At 42.5% G+C, this 17,807-nt stretch overlaps 2 protein-coding genes across 2 annotated transcripts; both read left to right on the forward strand.

Moving 5' to 3' along the window:
* The first annotated feature begins 8,029 nt into the window (after nucleotides 1–8,029).
* LOC146722195 (uncharacterized) lies at nucleotides 8,030–9,106 on the forward strand. Its single transcript, XM_085485254.1, has one exon. The coding sequence runs from the start codon at nucleotides 8,030–8,032 to the stop codon at nucleotides 9,104–9,106; it is 1,077 nt and encodes a 358-aa protein (XP_085341380.1).
* Nucleotides 9,107–9,221: 115 nt separating this feature from the next.
* LOC146722196 (uncharacterized) lies at nucleotides 9,222–10,543 on the forward strand. The gene is made up of 3 exons (XM_085485255.1): nucleotides 9,222–9,260; nucleotides 9,359–10,198; nucleotides 10,358–10,543. The coding sequence occupies exons 1-3, from the start codon at nucleotides 9,222–9,224 to the stop codon at nucleotides 10,541–10,543; spliced, it is 1,065 nt and encodes a 354-aa protein (XP_085341381.1).
* Nucleotides 10,544–17,807: the final 7,264 nt, after the last annotated feature.

Below are 17,807 nucleotides of genomic sequence, written 5' to 3' on the forward strand. Positions count from 1 at the left end.
GTTTTCTTCTTCCTCCTTTGTAATTGAAAATGTACATCGTGGCTATTGGTCTTCTGGAAAAACTCGCGCTTCAAGACAGTTCTGATGTCCTTCCACGTCTTCCTTCGTGCTTCATACTTTACGAATAGCTTCGCTGATCCACGCAAAAGTCTCCTTACATATATCGTCTTTTGCACGTCGTTCCACAGACACAGGCTTGCTGTTTCGTCAAAATCTCTGATCCACTGCTTAACGTTCTTGCCATCATCACCGCTGAATGTATCGATAGCATCTTCAACGTCTTTAAATGTCAATAAACACCTCTCACGTTTCCGTAACGGCTCCTGCGACGGCCCTTGCCTCCGGCCATCCTCTGACGCATCACTGAGCTCCGACTCATCACCAGACTCGCAATCCACCTGACCGCGCACACCACCGTCGTCGCTACTCTCGTCTCCGTCCTCCTGACCCTCGAGAAACACCGCCGCCCGAAACCGCTCCACCAGATCAGCTTTGTTACCTGTCGTCCTTAATTTTTGTCGTCTTAACTCGTCTCTAAGCTGGACAATTGTCATAGCGTCCGCCTGCGCAACGTCTCTCGCTCCATCGTTCCGTGCGGTTCCGCCGTCGCTCATCATTACACCACCTTCAAACCCGCCTCCTTCCATCCGATGCGTAATCCCGGACGAGTTCCCAAAAATTTACTTGTGGGATATGAATTGACTAGGTTCGATGGAAAATCCAGAAATGGTTGTTTTTCCATAAATAAAATGTAATATAGATATTTTATTGCAGAATTTTGAAGGAATGAATATATATATATATATATTTGGCCTCGACGGCAGTCGTCACAATCTTTTCTATGTGTTCTCTCGCACGGTCTTTTCCCGACTGCCGGGTCGCTCGCGATCGCGTCAACACGCCCGAGTTTTCACGGGCGTCGCCAAGGTCCGTCGAAAACCCTCGCAAAACAATATAACGGGTGGAGCGGACAGAAAGCCGTGCTCCATCCCACATATATATTATATATATATATATATATATATATATATATATATATATAAAACATAGGTAAAAATACACGGCTATGAGAAAAAAAGATAAAAAAATAAATAAAATAAAATAAAATCGAGAAAAGATACCTGAAAATTCCTCATTTTGATTTCCATAAACTTTTTGTAGCTAAGTAAATATCGCCCTAGATTAAATCTTTTCTGTATCTAAGTAAATATTACCCTATCGGCTTTAATCGACACCGGGAGTGACATCAGTCTGATGCGCGCGGATTCTTATGTTAAAATCGGAGCGCCGGCGTTAATGAAGAGGTAAATAAAATTTCGCGGTGTTGGCTCAGACGAAAATGTAAAATAAAATTGTAAATTCCTGCTAGAATGCTCGTAAACTACTTATAGCTATTTTATATTATTATACGTTAGAAAAAAATCAGGCAATGTTTCGGGAAAAGAGGCGTTATCATTTTTTTTTGTTTAATAAACTTAAACATTATAAAACTGAGAAATTTCCCACACCGTAAGGAGGTGTTCTTCAAACATATAAATACGGCTCTCGGGGTTAAGTTAGTTAGTTACATTTTTGAATTTCGTCTCTCGTGTACTCACGTATTCGACGCAAGTGTACCATTAAATTTCAATAATGAGTTTGAAAAAAGTAGTTGAAGTTTGTCTATCACTAGCGCAGAGTTTATGCGGAAAAAATTTTTCCAAGCATATATATAAATTAGCATGCGCGAGTGAAGAGAAATGCTTCAATATTTTTGGGAAATTCGCGAGGGAATATCCCAGCGCTGTGCTAGCGGTATTATTCCGACTAGGACATTTTAGTATTTTTCGCGAATTACTGATTATCGCGGGAGAGGCGATCGAGTCGCGATACTATTTCGGTAGTGAGAAGGAAAACGATACAGCAGGCCACATATCTTCTCCTACATTTTCATCGAGTTCTGCGAGGAGAAGATAATAATGGTGAGTTTCTATTTTTATTACACTTAATTATAAATAAATTAATTAAAACTACCTCAATTATTTATTTATTAAAATCGCTAAAACTTTAGGTATCGTACGACCTGTCGCACACGTCACAAGAAACCGGTTGTGTGTACTGGAGAATCGTCCCGTATTACTAAGATTGAGGCTAAATAGAAGACGACGAGCGGATTCTTCGCCGGAGCCCAGACCTTCGTGTAAGTTTTTAACATCATAAATTATATCGTGCTGTTGAAAAACACAATATTAAACAAGAAATTTTTTAATAAAAATGTTACGTTCCTGGCCGTGCACGCATCGTGTTAACGTCGGAGCTGGAACATCCGGTTATTGATTTAGTCGAAAGTGTCAATGACGTGGAAGAAGTGCGGGTTCGCGAAGTAAGTCTGTTCGATGAGGTGGACATATTTACTTCGCTTGAAAGTAAGTAAGAAAAATACTACAGTGGTATATCAACACAAAAGATTTTTTAATTATGTGAAATACTAATAATATACGACTGATGGATATTAGATAACGTAGCGAATGAAAACGTGGTTGTAGAGGAGCGAGAACAGGAGGAAGAAATCGACGAGGAAATAAACTTGATTTCGGAAGATGAAGAGAAGGTGAAGGAGGGGGTAGAGGAGGAGGAGGAGGAGAAGGAGAAGAAAGAGGAAGATGAAGAGTTAGAAGAAGAAATAGAGAAAACGGAAAATGAAGAAGAAGAGCCGGAAGATCAAGAAGAACAAACGGGAGATGAAGAAGAAGAAGAAGAAATGGGAGATGAAAATAACGCCACGTTTGCTGAAGAAGAAGAGAAGAAGAAGAAAATAGCGGGGTGATGGCTGAGGAAGGTAATAATTGCATATTTTATACTTAATCTTCTCCTACGTTTAAATTTTTTATTTTAATTAAATAAAATTTTATTAGAAATTTCTTTCTCTCCTAACATTGTTCCCAAAGTTTCATATTCACCGGAGTATTAACCCTCGCAAGGTGATACAAATGGCCCGATAAAAGAATATTAAAATGTAAGTGAACTTAATATAATCATTAATAACAACAATTTCACATTATTAATAAAAATTCAAACGTAAGAGAGTAATATTTTATTAAATATTTTATTTCGTTAATATAATTTTTTATTTCTCACAGTACAGAGTGGCAGAGGAAGGAACGTCGAAATACACCAAAGATTCTCAAACCCGCTTCGGTGAGGAAACTCCCGTCGATGCCGAAGAGCGACAATTAGCGGCTGCTGGACAAGAGGAAGAAGAAGAAGAAGCAGAGGAAGAAGTAGCGAGACAGAATCAAGTGGTAGATGGTAATTTTAGATATATAATAATGTTAGCGGAAAACGTGCGTCGGGTTAGAACTTTTGGTGTAGAAAGACGAGAAATTAGTTTTCGTATTCGGCCGATACCCGAAGGAGCAAACGCGTATGAGTGGTTAGAAAATGCTTTTCGCGAACTTCACAAGTACGCGTTGCATTTGTGCGAATTGAGGGATTACGTCGGTATGTCTTTTAATTCCGTAAGTTTAACCCGCGGCCGCGCAGGTATATCGTTCCGACCTTCGCGAGATTTGACTTACAAAAATATTTGGGAACTCGTAAGCTCGTTAGCGCAAAGCTGCGGAGGACACGATATAGCGCAAGAATTTAACATTCGCATTTTTAAAGTCACCCCTCTCATTGGTCACGGACGTAACGGGTTTACGCTTGATGTTATGCTAAACGCTCGATTTTAACAATTTCCAATACCGATAATTTATGTCTTCCTCGCGCGCTTGTATCAGCTCTAATTTTTAACGAGCGTGGAAATTTACGCGTGAGAGAGTTACACGCGAAATGGAATGCGGTGAGAAGATAAAACTTGGTGTTACAGCGCGAGGTAGCGTTGCAACTTACGAGAAATGCCGGTGTCACGATTCCGGAGGAAGGAAGTGGAATTGTTGAAATCGAGCGTTTTCAGCAATATCTCGCAAGCGAAAATGTCGCAATAATAATATATAACGACGATACTTTTGGTCTAAATAAAAACTTGTCTAAATCTATTATACCGTTCAAATAATAAACATTTCAATGTAATTTTAAATTTAAATGCAGCAGCAGGCGGGCGGGGATATTGCATCCCGTGTAATTTAAGTTACCGCTCCGATGTGAGAGAGCATCGATGCTCTAATAAATGTCCGCGATATAACGGAGAGCTGCCGTGTGAGCAATCATTCGCGGATCGTATTAGGTGCAATAATTGTAGACGTGAATTTTTCAATTATGCCTGCTTGGAGCGTCATCGCACGGCAAAATCATACAATGATAAATCGTAATACGTTGGTGTTTGTAAAATTATGCGATTTTGCGAAGATTGCGGACGTTTGATTCAAAGAAATTGTTTGGAGTTCGACAAAGTGAAAATTATCACATATCAATTAATCTTATATTTCGGCATTAAAGTTTTCGATCGTTTTAGTTATATTTCACGTCTTTGTATAGCCAATTATTTCAGCGTGATAAATATATTATTTTCGAGTCTCATTTCGTTACGATGCCGCGACCGTGACATTCCTTGTTGTTTTTCGCTGCCGATCAGCTGGCGATCAGCTTCCGATCAGCTGATTCGCACTCAAGTAAACATACGACCAGCTTCCCCTTTCACCCTTACAACGGGGAATTCTTTTCTCTCGGCACATCATCAACAGTTAGTTGAGCTGGGCTATGATCAAGCGAGGTTGTCGCGCTAAGGCTACGTGTCTCGAACTCAGTTTTGTCTCCATCTCAATTGTGTATCTCAAATAAACTCTTAAACGATCAACTCATTTTTATCATCTCTTAAGCACTGATATTTCATCCTTCCTCTATCCTACCTTTCGATTAATTTCGATGTCTCCAGTGAGACCGTGGATTCTCATACAGTTCATGTGCAAATCCCGGGAGCTTTGAAAAACTTTAAATAACTCGCGCAATCATTGCTGGTCCTTCGAGCCGGATCTTCGGATTTCGCGAATCTCGTGATTTCTCGTAATCGAAATTACCGAACGTCGTGAGAGTGAACTATCGTGCTTATTGTCTCGTTGCTGTCACACCAACGGTTCTCAGCAGTCGGCTGCCGAATTTGCGATTGTGCGTGAATCTCGCGTAAGTGTAGTTGCCGCTTTCGACGTGCGTTCTCAAATCAGTGATCTTTCGCAAGTGCTATGTTTTCTCCAGTCAAGTTACTCCGATTCCATCGAAGATGGCAACAATCGAAAACACCATTGCTCGCCAGAATGAATTGTTCGGTCTGATTTCTCGCGCAGTCGAAAATCTTCATAAACTCGGACCGACAAAAACAACTCGTGGAGCAGTGCAAAGTCGCGTGAGCGCACTCAAGGCTAATTGGGACAAATTCCAGGGTTTTCATGATAGCTTGTGCAAAGTGCGGAACCCCGATATTGCAAAGCTGCCGTATTTCGCCGACAACCTCCATGCCTTGTGCGAAGAGAAATACATCGATGCGAATGGCATCATGCTTGACATATTAGATGAGCTCGCGCCGAAAAGGAGTGCGTCTGCAACCAAGACCTCAATGACAACGTCTACCGCATCTCATTCTCGTTGACTGCCTCGTATTGACCTACTGAAATTCTCAGGTGATTACGCTCAATGGAGTCATTATCGAGATTTGTTTACGTCCATGATCATGAAAAATAATGATATATCGGCTGTCGAGAAACTACATTATTTGAAGATGAGCTTGACAGGGGAGCCATCGCAACTCTTGAAAAATGTGACTATCTCTAGTGAAAATCTCAAACGCTCCTGGAAAATGCTCATTGTTCGCTACAAAAATAAGCGAGTACTAATTGACGCTCAATTGTCAGCGTTATTCGCAATTCGCTAATTGAAAACCGAGTCATCATCGGAACTCAAGCGACTTCTCGGCGACGTTAAGGAAATCCTCGGTGGTCTTGAAGCTCAATTGTCAGCGTTATTCGCAATTCGCAAACTGAAAACCGAGTCATCATCGGAAATCAAGCGACTTCTCGGCGACGTTAAGGAAATCCTCGGTGGTCTCGAAGCTCTCGACTGCCCGGTGCGCCAGTGGGATCATCTTATCGTTTTTATGACTGTGCGCAATCTCGATTCCGAATCATTGAAGGATTGGGAAAAAACACTCGGCGCGACAACTACCGCGCCTTCCTTCGCCGATTTAGAAACCTTTCTCGTTGGACGCGTGCATACTCTTGAAGCTATCGAAAGATCCACGACCTCACGTAAGCATCCAGCGACAAATATGACACGACCTCAACTAAACGCAAGATCATACGCTACCACCATCGCCGAACAGCAGTGTGCGTTGTGTAATTCAAGCCATTATATTTCGGCGTGTCCGAAATATCTTGAGAAGACTCCCTCCCGCTCAACAACGCGAGACAGTTTCATCGAAAAACCTCTGTTATAACTGTCTCGGTCCTCATTATTTGAAAAGCTGCCGTAATGCAAAGCGCTGTCGTGTCTGTCGCAAGCAACATTACTCAACGCTACATCTCTCATCAAACGAACCGATAGCCGCAATAACGCCGGTGTCGTCGACTGCCTCAATTCCGTCGACCTCGCACATCGGACTCACCTCCACGCATCTTGCGCAAGCCGACGGACAAGAATCAACGCTTCAAGCATGCAGTCATGTGACACAATCTCGTATAATTCGAAGTACGTCAGTACTGCTCGCGACCGCTCTCGTTACCGTCGTCTCACCATACGGCGAACGTTATCAAGTACGCGCGTTGCTTGATCAAGGATTGGAGGCATCATTTATCTCTGAATCCGTCGCACAAATCTTAAAACTCTCACGCACTTCAGCTGCAATTCCAATTATCGGGATCGGTGCTCAGCGATCCAGTGTCTCTAACGGACGTGTCTCTTTTGAAATTATCTCACGCAATTCGGCATTCTCTCTAAAGATCGAAGCTCTTGTGTTGCCGAAACTCACCTCTTATCTGCTACCTGCAGTTATTGCGAATGCTCAGTAGCCTCATATCCATGGATTGGCGCTTGCAGATCCAAACTTTGCAACGCCAGGAAAAATTGATCTGATTCTCGGCGCAAGTGTTTGTGCGCAAATTCTCGAAGACGGCATTTGCCGAGGAGCTAGCCGTACACCAATCGCTCAGAAAACCACTCTCGGCTGGATACTCTCAGGACAACTCTACACTGAGCATAATTGCATCTCAACAGAACAATCAATTAATGGACTGCACTGCTCTCTTGATTGTGAACTCCTCGATCTGCTCCAAAGATTCTGGGCCCAGAAAGAAATCACGCCTGTGCATAACGTGACGCTCACCCCAGAAGAATCTCAGTGTGAAGAACACTTCAAGACAACGCATTCTCGTGACGCGTATGGACGCTTTATCGTTTGGTTACCGCTCCGAAAAAACGTAAGTGACACTTTGGTGATTCTCGCGCTCCAGCACTCAGGATGCTTCGACGAATGGAAGCGCGCTTCGTAACGCACGCTTCTCTCAAGGTAGCCTATAAGGACTTCCTACGTGAGTATCTTGAACTTGATCATATGCGTCTCTCAAGTTCTCATGGTAGTTTGCGACGCGAATTCTTTCTGCCGCATCACGGCGTCATTAAAGAAACGAGCTTGACCACGAAATTACGCGTCGTGTTTAATGGATCGCAGAAAACAAATCTCGGAATATCGTTAAACGACTGCTTGCATATCGGCCCGAAATTGCAGACGGATCTCATTGACATTCTCGTTCGCTGGCGTCGACATCGATACGTGTTCGCGACCGACATAGAAAAGATGTATCGACAAATTCGCGTACATCCAGACGATTGGCCACTTTAGAAGATTTTCTGGAGAGACTCTCCGTGTGAACGGCCGCGAGAATATCTCCTATATACCGTGACATACGGTCTAGCTTGCGCGCCATATCTCGCACTTCGATGTCTGCAACAGCTCGCAAACGACATTGAATCCACACGCGGTCTGGCTGCCGAAATTCTATGCCGCGATACGTACGTGGACGACATTTTATCCGGGTCAGACATCTCTACGACGAAAGAAAAGATGCAGCAGCTTAAAGATATTCTCACGGCGGGCAGCTTCAATCCGAAAAAGTGGATTACAAACGCTCCGAAATTGCTCCAAGGTATTCCCGTGTGCGATCAGGATCTTTCCGCGATCCTACTCGTCGGCGACTCTACGACGTATTATACTCTTGGAATTCGTTGGAATCGATCAAGTGACAGTTTCGTGTTTTTTGCCCCTTCGGTTCCGCGCTCAGACAACGCTCTCACTAAACGCTCGTTTATCGCGCGAATCTTTGATCCTCTCGGCTGGATCGCACCGATTGTAATCATGGCGAAGCGATTCATGCAACAACTGTGGGCAATACGTCTCGACTGGGATGACGAATTACCGGGTTCGCTCAAATCTCAGTGGATCGAATTCATGCAGCAATTCGAACAGGTGTCGGCTATTATGATTCCGCGTTGGTTCGGCACCAGCTCAACGGCTCTCGAAACCGAATTGCATGGCTTCTCAGACGCCTCTCAACATGCAATTGCCGCAGTTATCTATTTCCGTGTCGTGACTCCCGCCGGCATTCATGTGACTCTCGTTAGTGCAAAGACAAAAGTGACTCCGCTCAAACGTGTAACAATTCCGCGACTCGAATTATCAGCTGCCGTACTCCTCGTAAAGCAGCTTCTCAAAATCCGTAAAGTTCTCGATTTAACTCAAACGCCAGCGCATCTCTGGACGGACTTCACCGTTGCGTTAACCTGGATCAAAAGCCATTCATCAAGATGGAAAGAATTCGTGCAAAATCGTGTCGTGTTCATACAAGAACTCTCAAACTCTCGGTGGCACCGCGTCTCAGGGAAGGAGAATCCTGCTGACGTAGCGTCTCGCGGCACATTACCTCAACTTCTCCAGCAAGATCAGTCGTGGTGGTATGGACCTCCGTGGCTACAGCAATTCTCGACCGCGTGGCCAGTCTCAGATCTCTCGCTCGACTCCAGCGCACATCTCGAAGAACGAGCCCGTAATTGCGCTATCGCGATCGTGAGTCCAGAGCCAGATATGTGGGATCTCATAAAACGATACTCATCTCTCACGCGACTGACCCGCATTACCGCCTGAATTATACGTGCGATCCAACGCTTCCGACCCTCAAGGACTGTGTCTGTATCGCAAGACCCTCTCACTGCAGCGGAGTTGGAATCGTCAGTCCTTCTTTGGGTCGAATTAACGCAACATGCCTATCTCTCAACGGAAATTCGACTCCTACAAGGGGGTAAGCAGCTGCCGAAAACCAGCGCACTATTCCATCTCACTCCGTTTCTCGATACTGAAGAGCGCCTCCGACTACGAGGACGCCTTCAATTGTCTCAGCTAGATCCGGCGGAGAAACATCCATTGATCTTACCTTGCAGCTCTCGATTGACGGACCTCATAATGGATTATTACCATAAACAGACATTACATGGCGGGCCACAACTCATGCTCTCGGTTATACGCCGCAAATTTTGGATTCTCGGTGGTCGCCTGCCGGTTCGCTCATTTATCCATCGATGTGTAACTTGTACACGTCAACGAGCAGTTACCGAGCTTCAACAAATGGGACAGCTTCCAGCCTCTCGTGCAACTCCATGTCGACCTTTTTATCATACCGGGGTCAATTATGCCGGACCGCTAACGCTCAAGACCTTCCGCGGACGAGGTGCAAAAACTTATAAAGGATATTTCGTGATCTTTATCTGCTTGAGCACCTCAGCGATGTATCTCGAGGTGGCGACAGATTATTCGACCGACGGATTCATCGCCGCCTACAAACGGTTCACGGGCCGTAGAGGGATTTGCTCCACAATTACGAGCGACTGCGGCACCAATCTCATAGGAGCGGATTTCGAATTACGGCGATTGTTCAAGGCCTCATCGAAAGAATGGACTCACATCGCCTCCCAGCTCGCCAACGATGGAATTACGTGGAAGTTTAATCCACCCTCGGCCCCTCACTTTAGTGGCAAGTGGGAAGCTGAGGTGAAATCGGTCAAATTCCACCTCAGGCGAGTCATAGGTGACACGCTTCTCACTTATGAAGAGATGAACACGCTCTTAATCCAGATCGAGGCGGTTCTCAACTCTCGCCCTCTAAGCGCTCTCTCAGATGATCCAACGGATGTCTCAGCGCTCACGCCAAGGCATTTTCTCATCGGATCAGCTCTCACCACTGTACCGGAGCCTTCTCTGGGTGATGTCCCAGCATCTCGGCTGTCGCGCTGGCAGCTACTCCGCCAGATGACGGAGTCATTCTGGAAACGTTGGGCTGCCGAATATCTGTCTTAGTTTCAGGTCTCCTCTAAGTGGCACCAAGCGCAAAACTCATTTCAGGTTGGGTCTTTAGTTCTCATCAAGGACGAACGGATGCCTCCTACCAAATGGCTTCTCGCACGCATCATTGACGTGCACAACGGGCCTGACGGACTTATCAGGGTCGCCAGTGTGAAGACGGCCAACACTACGCTCAAGAAACCAATTGTCAAATTATGCCTGCTGCCGGATCCAAATAAAACATAGACATTCTCGCGATAGACTCACGTTCCGTAAATATTGTCAACGCGGATTTGCCAAGGCGGGCGGAATGTTTGGAGTTTGACAAAGTGAAAATTATCACATATCAATTAATCTTATATTTCGGCATTAAAGTTTTCGATCGTTTTAGTTATATTTCACGTCTTTGTATAGCCAATTATTTCAGCGTAAAAAATATATTATTTTCGAGTCTCATTTCGTTACGGTGCCGCGACCGTGACATTCCTTGTTGTTTTTTGCTGGCGATCAGCTTCCAATCAGCTAATTCGCACTCAAGTAAACATACGACCAGCTCCCCCCTTTTACCCTTACAACGGGGAATTCTTTTCTCTCGGCACATCATCAACAGTTAGTTGAGCTGGGCTATGATCAAGCGAGGTTGTCGCGCGAAGGCTACGTGTCTCGAACTCAGTTTTGTCTCCATCTCAATTGTGTGTCTCAAATAAACTCTTAAACGATCAACTCATTTTTGTTATCTCTCTTAAGCACTGATATTTCATCCTTCCTCTATTCTACCGTTCGGTTAATTTCGATGTCTCCAGTGAGACCGTGGATTCTCATACAGTTCATGTGCAAATCCCAGGAGCTTTGAAAAACTCTAAATAACCCGCGCAATCAGAAATAAACAACACGAATGCGACACGGCTTATTGCGCTACGTGTCGTTCTCTTCAGCCTTTGAATCACCTTTGTTACATGCTTCCCCTTCGTCGACATGACGATAATTGTCCCGATCTGCGCGCTTCCAAACTCGCGGATGGAAATAGCGAGCAACAACAGCATCAGCGGAGAAACGACGACGATGACGACGAAGGTTCGATTAATCAGGCTCGTGAACGCGTAGAAAGCCAGGTCGCATTCGTGTTTTATGACTTTGAGACGAGGCAAGACGAAACGCTCTAAGGTAGCACAAATGTAAAATTTCACGTACCTACGCTCTGCGTCGCTCAACAAATTTGCGAAAAGTGTGCAGGAATAGATAAAATGTCGGTGCGATGCCGTTGGTGCGGTATTCGCGAATTTATATTTCGTTGCAACCCCGTGCAGGAATTTGTAGATTTCGTAACGCGGCCGACAAAATATTTTAAACAAATAATTTGCATCGCGCATAACGCGAAGTCATTTGACGCGCAATTTATTTTGAAATATATCGTGAAAAACCATATCTTAGAGCCTCGAATCATTTTAAACGGTACGAAAATAGTTGTGTTGACGCTAGGTCATACGAAATTTATCGATAGTATCAATTACATGCCGATGCGTTTATCCAAATTACCCAAAGCTTTCGGACTGGCAGAAGGTACGAATAAAGGCATTTTTCCACATTTATTCAATACTATCGATAACCAGTCTTATGTCGGAGCGTTACTCGGTGTTCAATATTATTCACCCAATTCTATGCAGATAAAAGAACGCAAAAAATTTCTCGCGTGGCACTCCGAGATGACGCGCACGAATTATATGTTTGATTTTCAACGCGAAATATTGCTTTACTGTCGTAACGATGTAGATATCCTTAGACGAGCGTGTATGGCTTTTAGAAAAATATTTTTAGAGCGTGGAAACGTGTGTCCATTCGAGGAATGCACAACCATCGCCTCAACGTGTATTCTTAGAGCGTGGAAACGTGTGTCCATTCGAGGATGCACAACCATCGCCTCAACGTGTATGCAAGTATTTAGAAAAAACTTTTTACGCAAAAGAGAGATCGGTATCATTCCAACGGGGGGATACAGACATGCGAATATTCACTCGCGTAAAGCCCTGCAATGGTTGATATCGAAAGAGCGGGAGCTCGGTCATCATATTATCCATGCCGCTCGCGCTCGAGAATATCGATTACGCGATGGTACGCTAGTCGATGGATACTACGAGTCGGTAGAAAATAACATAACGCAATATTACGCGTTACAGTTTCACGGCTGTTTTTGGCATGGTTGTCCAAGATGTTTTTGGGTAAATCGTGATAGATTGCTTTCGACGGATCGTACAGATACGTGTGATTTACATTACGAGCACACCGTTACAACGACATTTTGCCTTCAAAAGCACGGATATAGGGTGATTGAGAAATGGGAATGCGACTTTGATCGCGAGATGAATGAAAATGTCGAGATGCGCGAATATCTACATCGACATCGAATGATAGACACCGAACCGCTCGATCCCCGAGACTCATTTTACGGCGGGCGCACAGGAAATATCGTAACGCGATACGAGATCGCGGGTACAGAAAAAATACGTTACGTGGATGTATGTTCTATGTATCCGTTTGTGTTGAAGACCAGTGGTTTTCTGATTGGCACCTGACAATATACGTAGGCGAGGAATGCGAGGAGTTAATCGGATTATCATCGGAATATAATTTCGAGGGGTTCATTCAGTCGAGGGGGTTGTGCGATATAAAGTACTTCCTCCCCGCGATCTCTTTCATCCTGTATTACCCTATCGCGTGCGGGGCAAATTATTATTTGGGTTATGTCGTAGTTGCTGCGCAACATTTTCTCAAATTGCGTGTACTAACAAAGCTCACGAACGTGAGTTCGAAGGTACATGGATATCGTGCGAATTACGAAAAGCAATCGAGAAAGGATATTTCGTAATAGGGGTTAGTGAGATTTGGCAATATAACATCGCTCGTTACGAACCCGGTACGCGACAAGGGGATCTATTTACGGAATACATCAATACATTTCTACAATTAATGCAAGAAGCTAGCGGATGGCCGAGCGAGTGTGTCGATAACGTTGCTAAAGAGCTTTACATCCGCGAGTATGAGGAAGTAGAAAGAATCGTTCTTGAAAAAGATAACATTGCACTTAATTCCGGTTTACGCTCGGTTGCTAAATTATGCTTGAATTCTTTTTGGGGTAAATTTGGTCAACGTGCAAACTTACCGAATACCGCGATTGTCAAAACACAAGAACGATTAATGAGTTTGCTCACTAGCCCTCAACATGAAATAACCGATATATTACCTGTAAACGACGAGGTGATATATGTTTTGTTTCGACTACGAGAAGAGGCGATCGTACCTTTGCCTCTTACTAATGTTATAATAGCGGCTTACACGACGGCTCAAGCGCGATTAAAATTGTATGATTATTTAGAAAAATTAGACAGGCGTGTTTTATATTACGACACGGATTCCTGTATTTATGTAAGTTGCGGTGATCTGCAGGAATACGAACCGCATACGGGCAATTTTTAGGCGACATGACGGATGAACTCGCGAGCTACGGACAAGGTAGTTACATTGAGTCGTTCGTATCCGGTGGTCCGAAATTTTACGCGTATGTGATCCGTACATCCGAAGGACTCACACGCGAAGTTTGCAAAGTAAAGGATATAACCTTGAATTTCGTAAACTCTCGTTTAGTTAATTTTAATAATATTAGAGAATTATTGCTGCGTAAAGAAAGAGAAGAAGAGGAGGAACGGGAAGAGGGAGCACGCGGAAAGCAAGTTGAAGAGGCGATTCCTGGGACATTGATAAATCTTCGTTTTAAAGCCATTTGGCAAACCGCATTTCACGATATAATAACGCGTGACGAAACAAAAATATGCAAGCCCGTGTTATTAAAACAAAGATTTATCAAAAATCAATATTCTTCTCCATACGGTTATTTACCGGAACAATGACATTGCTCTCCTCTTCACACTCTTCTACCTTTACGGAGATACGATACATATACGCGTGCGTTTTCCGCCATTTGCATAGAAATGCAAATATTATGTAAAAATGTAAATATTATACTTTATATTATATTTTATAAATCGTAGTTTTAATTTTATTTTTATAATAGGAAGGACAAGGAGTAGTTTAACTAAAGTTAGAAGTTGTAGATATTAGTAATAAGAAAAAAAATACTCTGTAAATATAAATACAAAAATTTATATTTTTAATAAAAAAATATTGTTCAGTGATAAAATTTATATATTTTAATAAAAAATAAAAACGTAGATATTTGAGAATCGCCAGACAGAATTTAAAGAAAGGTAAGAATCTTCTCTCGACCGTACTGGTAAATATTATTTATTCAATCACAACGTTTCGACCCTTTTTTGAGTCCTTATCAAGTGATCTAGATATACATAGACAGAGATTAATACAATAAAAAACAAAATTACTTCACTAACAATATTACAAAATGATAAAAAAAGCGAAACATACTTGTAAAAATAAAAATAAAATTATAATTTTAAGATGTCAAGAACAAACATAGTGTCGGTTTGACAACACGTCAAGACTCTTAGACGAGTTACTGGAGACTAAACGACCTTTATTATTTTGTCGTAGATATTACTTAGATTGTCGGTATCCTTTTGCAAATTAATAGCGTTATTATTTTTCTTAATAAAAAACATTTCAGCGATTTCTCTTTTTCTTACGTGTTTTTCACTATGCAAAATAACAGGCAAAGTCCAGTCAAAATCGTGATCGAATTCAATTTTATGTTTGCTGATAACTGATAAATTACTCGAATGCATTTTGATGTTGCTGAAATGTTCTTTTACACGTGTACATAGATGTCTCTTTGTTTGTCCGATGTATGACACGTTGCAATTATTACAATTAATTTTGTAAACTACTTCAGCCTTTTTATCTGTAGGCAGTCTATCCTTGTCGAGTGTAATTAAATGATTCGGTTTTTTAGGAACATTATGAACAACATTAAATCCGATATTTTTAAAAATTCGATCGATATTGTCTAAGCTATTAACATAAAGTAGTGAAATGAAAGGAGACTTATCAACAATATTTCGCTCATTACTCGATTCATTCATGTTTCTGTGTTTTAAAATATTGTTGATAAGTCTCCTTTCATTTCACTACCTTATGTTAATAGCTTAGGCGAATTCACATACGTCCACTATCACAAGACATACACACCAACAAGAACATTTGTTTAAAAGCTGATTGTGGGCAGCGCAACGTAGCGCTTGTCAGCTGATCGGTAGCGGTGCGCTAACCAAGCGCTCATCAGCTGATCGGTAGTTGTGAGCTAACCAGGCGCTCATCAGTTGATCGACGCTATCCGCAATGTACGCTAGCACAAGCATGCGACCGCCGCGGGTTGGCCCCCCGGAATACGGACAACCTTTTTCCTCCGTACTCATTTCATACTATGAGCAATATTAAAATTTAAATACGGGGGCGCTCTTTACGCTAATTTTTTGTTTTTAAAAACGTCACAGGTTAGACTTTCTTTCTTTTTATGAGATTGAACGTAAACGGTGAATATCGCGTTCATTTTGAGAAATGGATGTGCGCTGGAAACATTCTTGGACGTCGATCGTCTGCGGGCCTACGAGATGTGGAAAAACGATTTTCGTAAAAACATTTCTTCGTTATTTGTTCGACGTGTCCGATGCTCGATTCGAGAGAATTTTATTTTATTACGCCGAGTGGTAAGATGCCTATCAACGCCTGCAATACGATGAAAATAAAAGAGAAGAGAAGAGTAGCGTGAGAAAAAAGAACGTATATGCAAATAACGTTTCGATAAACTCGAAGAAAAATATAATCGAATTTCACGAGGGTTTACTGCGCCCGGAAGATTCTTCTTACGATCCACTCTCCCCGAAATTAGTGATAATCGACGATCTTATGATAGAGTTGTCATCGTGCGATGTTATCGTAGATCTGTTTATTAAAGGAAGCCATCATAAGACTCTCAGTGTTATTCTCATTTCGCAAAATTTATTCCATTAGGGACGCGGATAACGCGACATATCTCTCAATGCGAATTACATAGTAGTTTTCAAAAATCCACGCGATCGCGCGCAAATTCGGCATTTAGCACGTCAAGTATAATAGGATGATCCTAAGTTTATGGAAGAAGCGTACTACGACGCTACCTCGAAGCCTCACGGGTATTTATTGCTCGATTTAAAACAATCGACACCAGACGAGTATTGATTTCGGACGTGTATCTTTCCCAACGATAAGGTGCATTACGCGTACATTCCACGTAGATTGATCAAAAGAGGGGGAGGCGTATAAAAGACTCGTATTCACACACGACTTATCACTCGTGCAATTACAGTGCGATGGTAAAAAAAGAAAAAAAAACAACCGGCATCATCGTCGTCGAAGAATTCATCCGTCGGGGCGGTAAAAATCGTTAGACGATCTATCGGCGAAAAAAACACGAGTCTTTTGAAAACTTTATGTTATCTGAAAAAAAATCAAAGAACAGCGTTTTTACGTACCGTCGATAATAATCTCATAAAGTGTATTCAAGAGTGCGTTTTCAATACTCTTAAAAGTAACGTACCGCTTGCAAGTAGTGAAAAGAAACGTCTTGCTAGACATAAATCGATCCTACGGCGTATTGCTGCGAAAAAAAGTAATTTGAAAGTTAAGAGAAAACTATTGGTGCAACGCGGCGGTTTCTTACCCTATCTTATTGTTCCTACACTTGAAGCTATATTATCCCGGATTATTGGAGATTAAAAAAGGGGCGCTATTCTGTGTATATTTGTTGCACCGATTGTGAAAAAGGTAAAATATTTACAATTCAATAATGGAAAGAGCAAAAAAAATGGTTTTAATTTTGTCGGAAAATCTCGAAAGACTGCAGCGACAACCGAAAATTTCATCTAACGCACCGGCCGATAATTCATCGAATAAAATTACCGAGATATCGAATGTGGAAAATGATAAAAATAATTCCGTACGGACCCCGGGAACTCCTTTGTCACGGCTCGATGCAGAGATGTGGCGTATTCTGAATCTCACGCCTCAGGTCAGCGAGAACGAAAGATGGAAAATGTATAAGAAGGTACTTCAGCGTTATCTCCAGTTTGTTCGTGCTGCGAGAAAACGTTTACGCAAAGACATGCACGCCAACGGTGAACGCGATGGAGAGCAGGACGAAGACACGAAACAGCTGGATGATAACATTGTTGATGACGATAAATTTATGGAAACGCAAACTTTAATTAATAGCGACGGTAACATTAGCGCTGCTAGTAGTAGTTTCGAGAAAAAACGCACTCAATCAGCGGAAATGATCCAAAAAATACTTAATAGTGTTCCGAAAAGTTATCGTAGTAAAGCACGCCTGCTATTAAAACATCTGCTCGATACTCCGTCATCTAAGATTAGCTGGAATAGACAAGGGCTCGTAACTATAGACGGTGACATTGTGGAGGGTTCGAATATCGTGGAACTTATAAACGATGTGGTACGCGAGAGAAAAACGGTAGAAGCAACCGGAAGAAATCAGTTTGCTCGATTACTA

The sequence above is a fragment of the Nylanderia fulva genome, unplaced genomic scaffold, assembly GCF_048542155.1.
Source record: "Nylanderia fulva isolate GAGA-0341 unplaced genomic scaffold, ASM4854215v1 Scaffold351, whole genome shotgun sequence".
NCBI lineage: Eukaryota > Metazoa > Arthropoda > Insecta > Hymenoptera > Formicidae > Nylanderia > Nylanderia fulva.

Bases quoted from the DNA above. Each gene is read 5' to 3' on its own strand.
- LOC146722196 (XM_085485255.1), top strand. From the start codon at position 9,222: ATGCCTATCTCTCAACGGAAATTCGACTCCTACAAGGGG. The intron at 9,261-9,358 runs GTAAGCAGCTGC...CAATTGTCTCAG, and splicing joins AATTCGACTCCTACAAGGGG to CTAGATCCGGCGGAGAAACA. The intron at 10,199-10,357 runs GTACCGGAGCCT...AACTCATTTCAG, and splicing joins TCGGATCAGCTCTCACCACT to GTTGGGTCTTTAGTTCTCAT.
- LOC146722195 (XM_085485254.1), top strand. From the start codon at position 8,030: ATGCAGCAGCTTAAAGATATTCTCACGGCGGGCAGCTTCAATCCGAAA.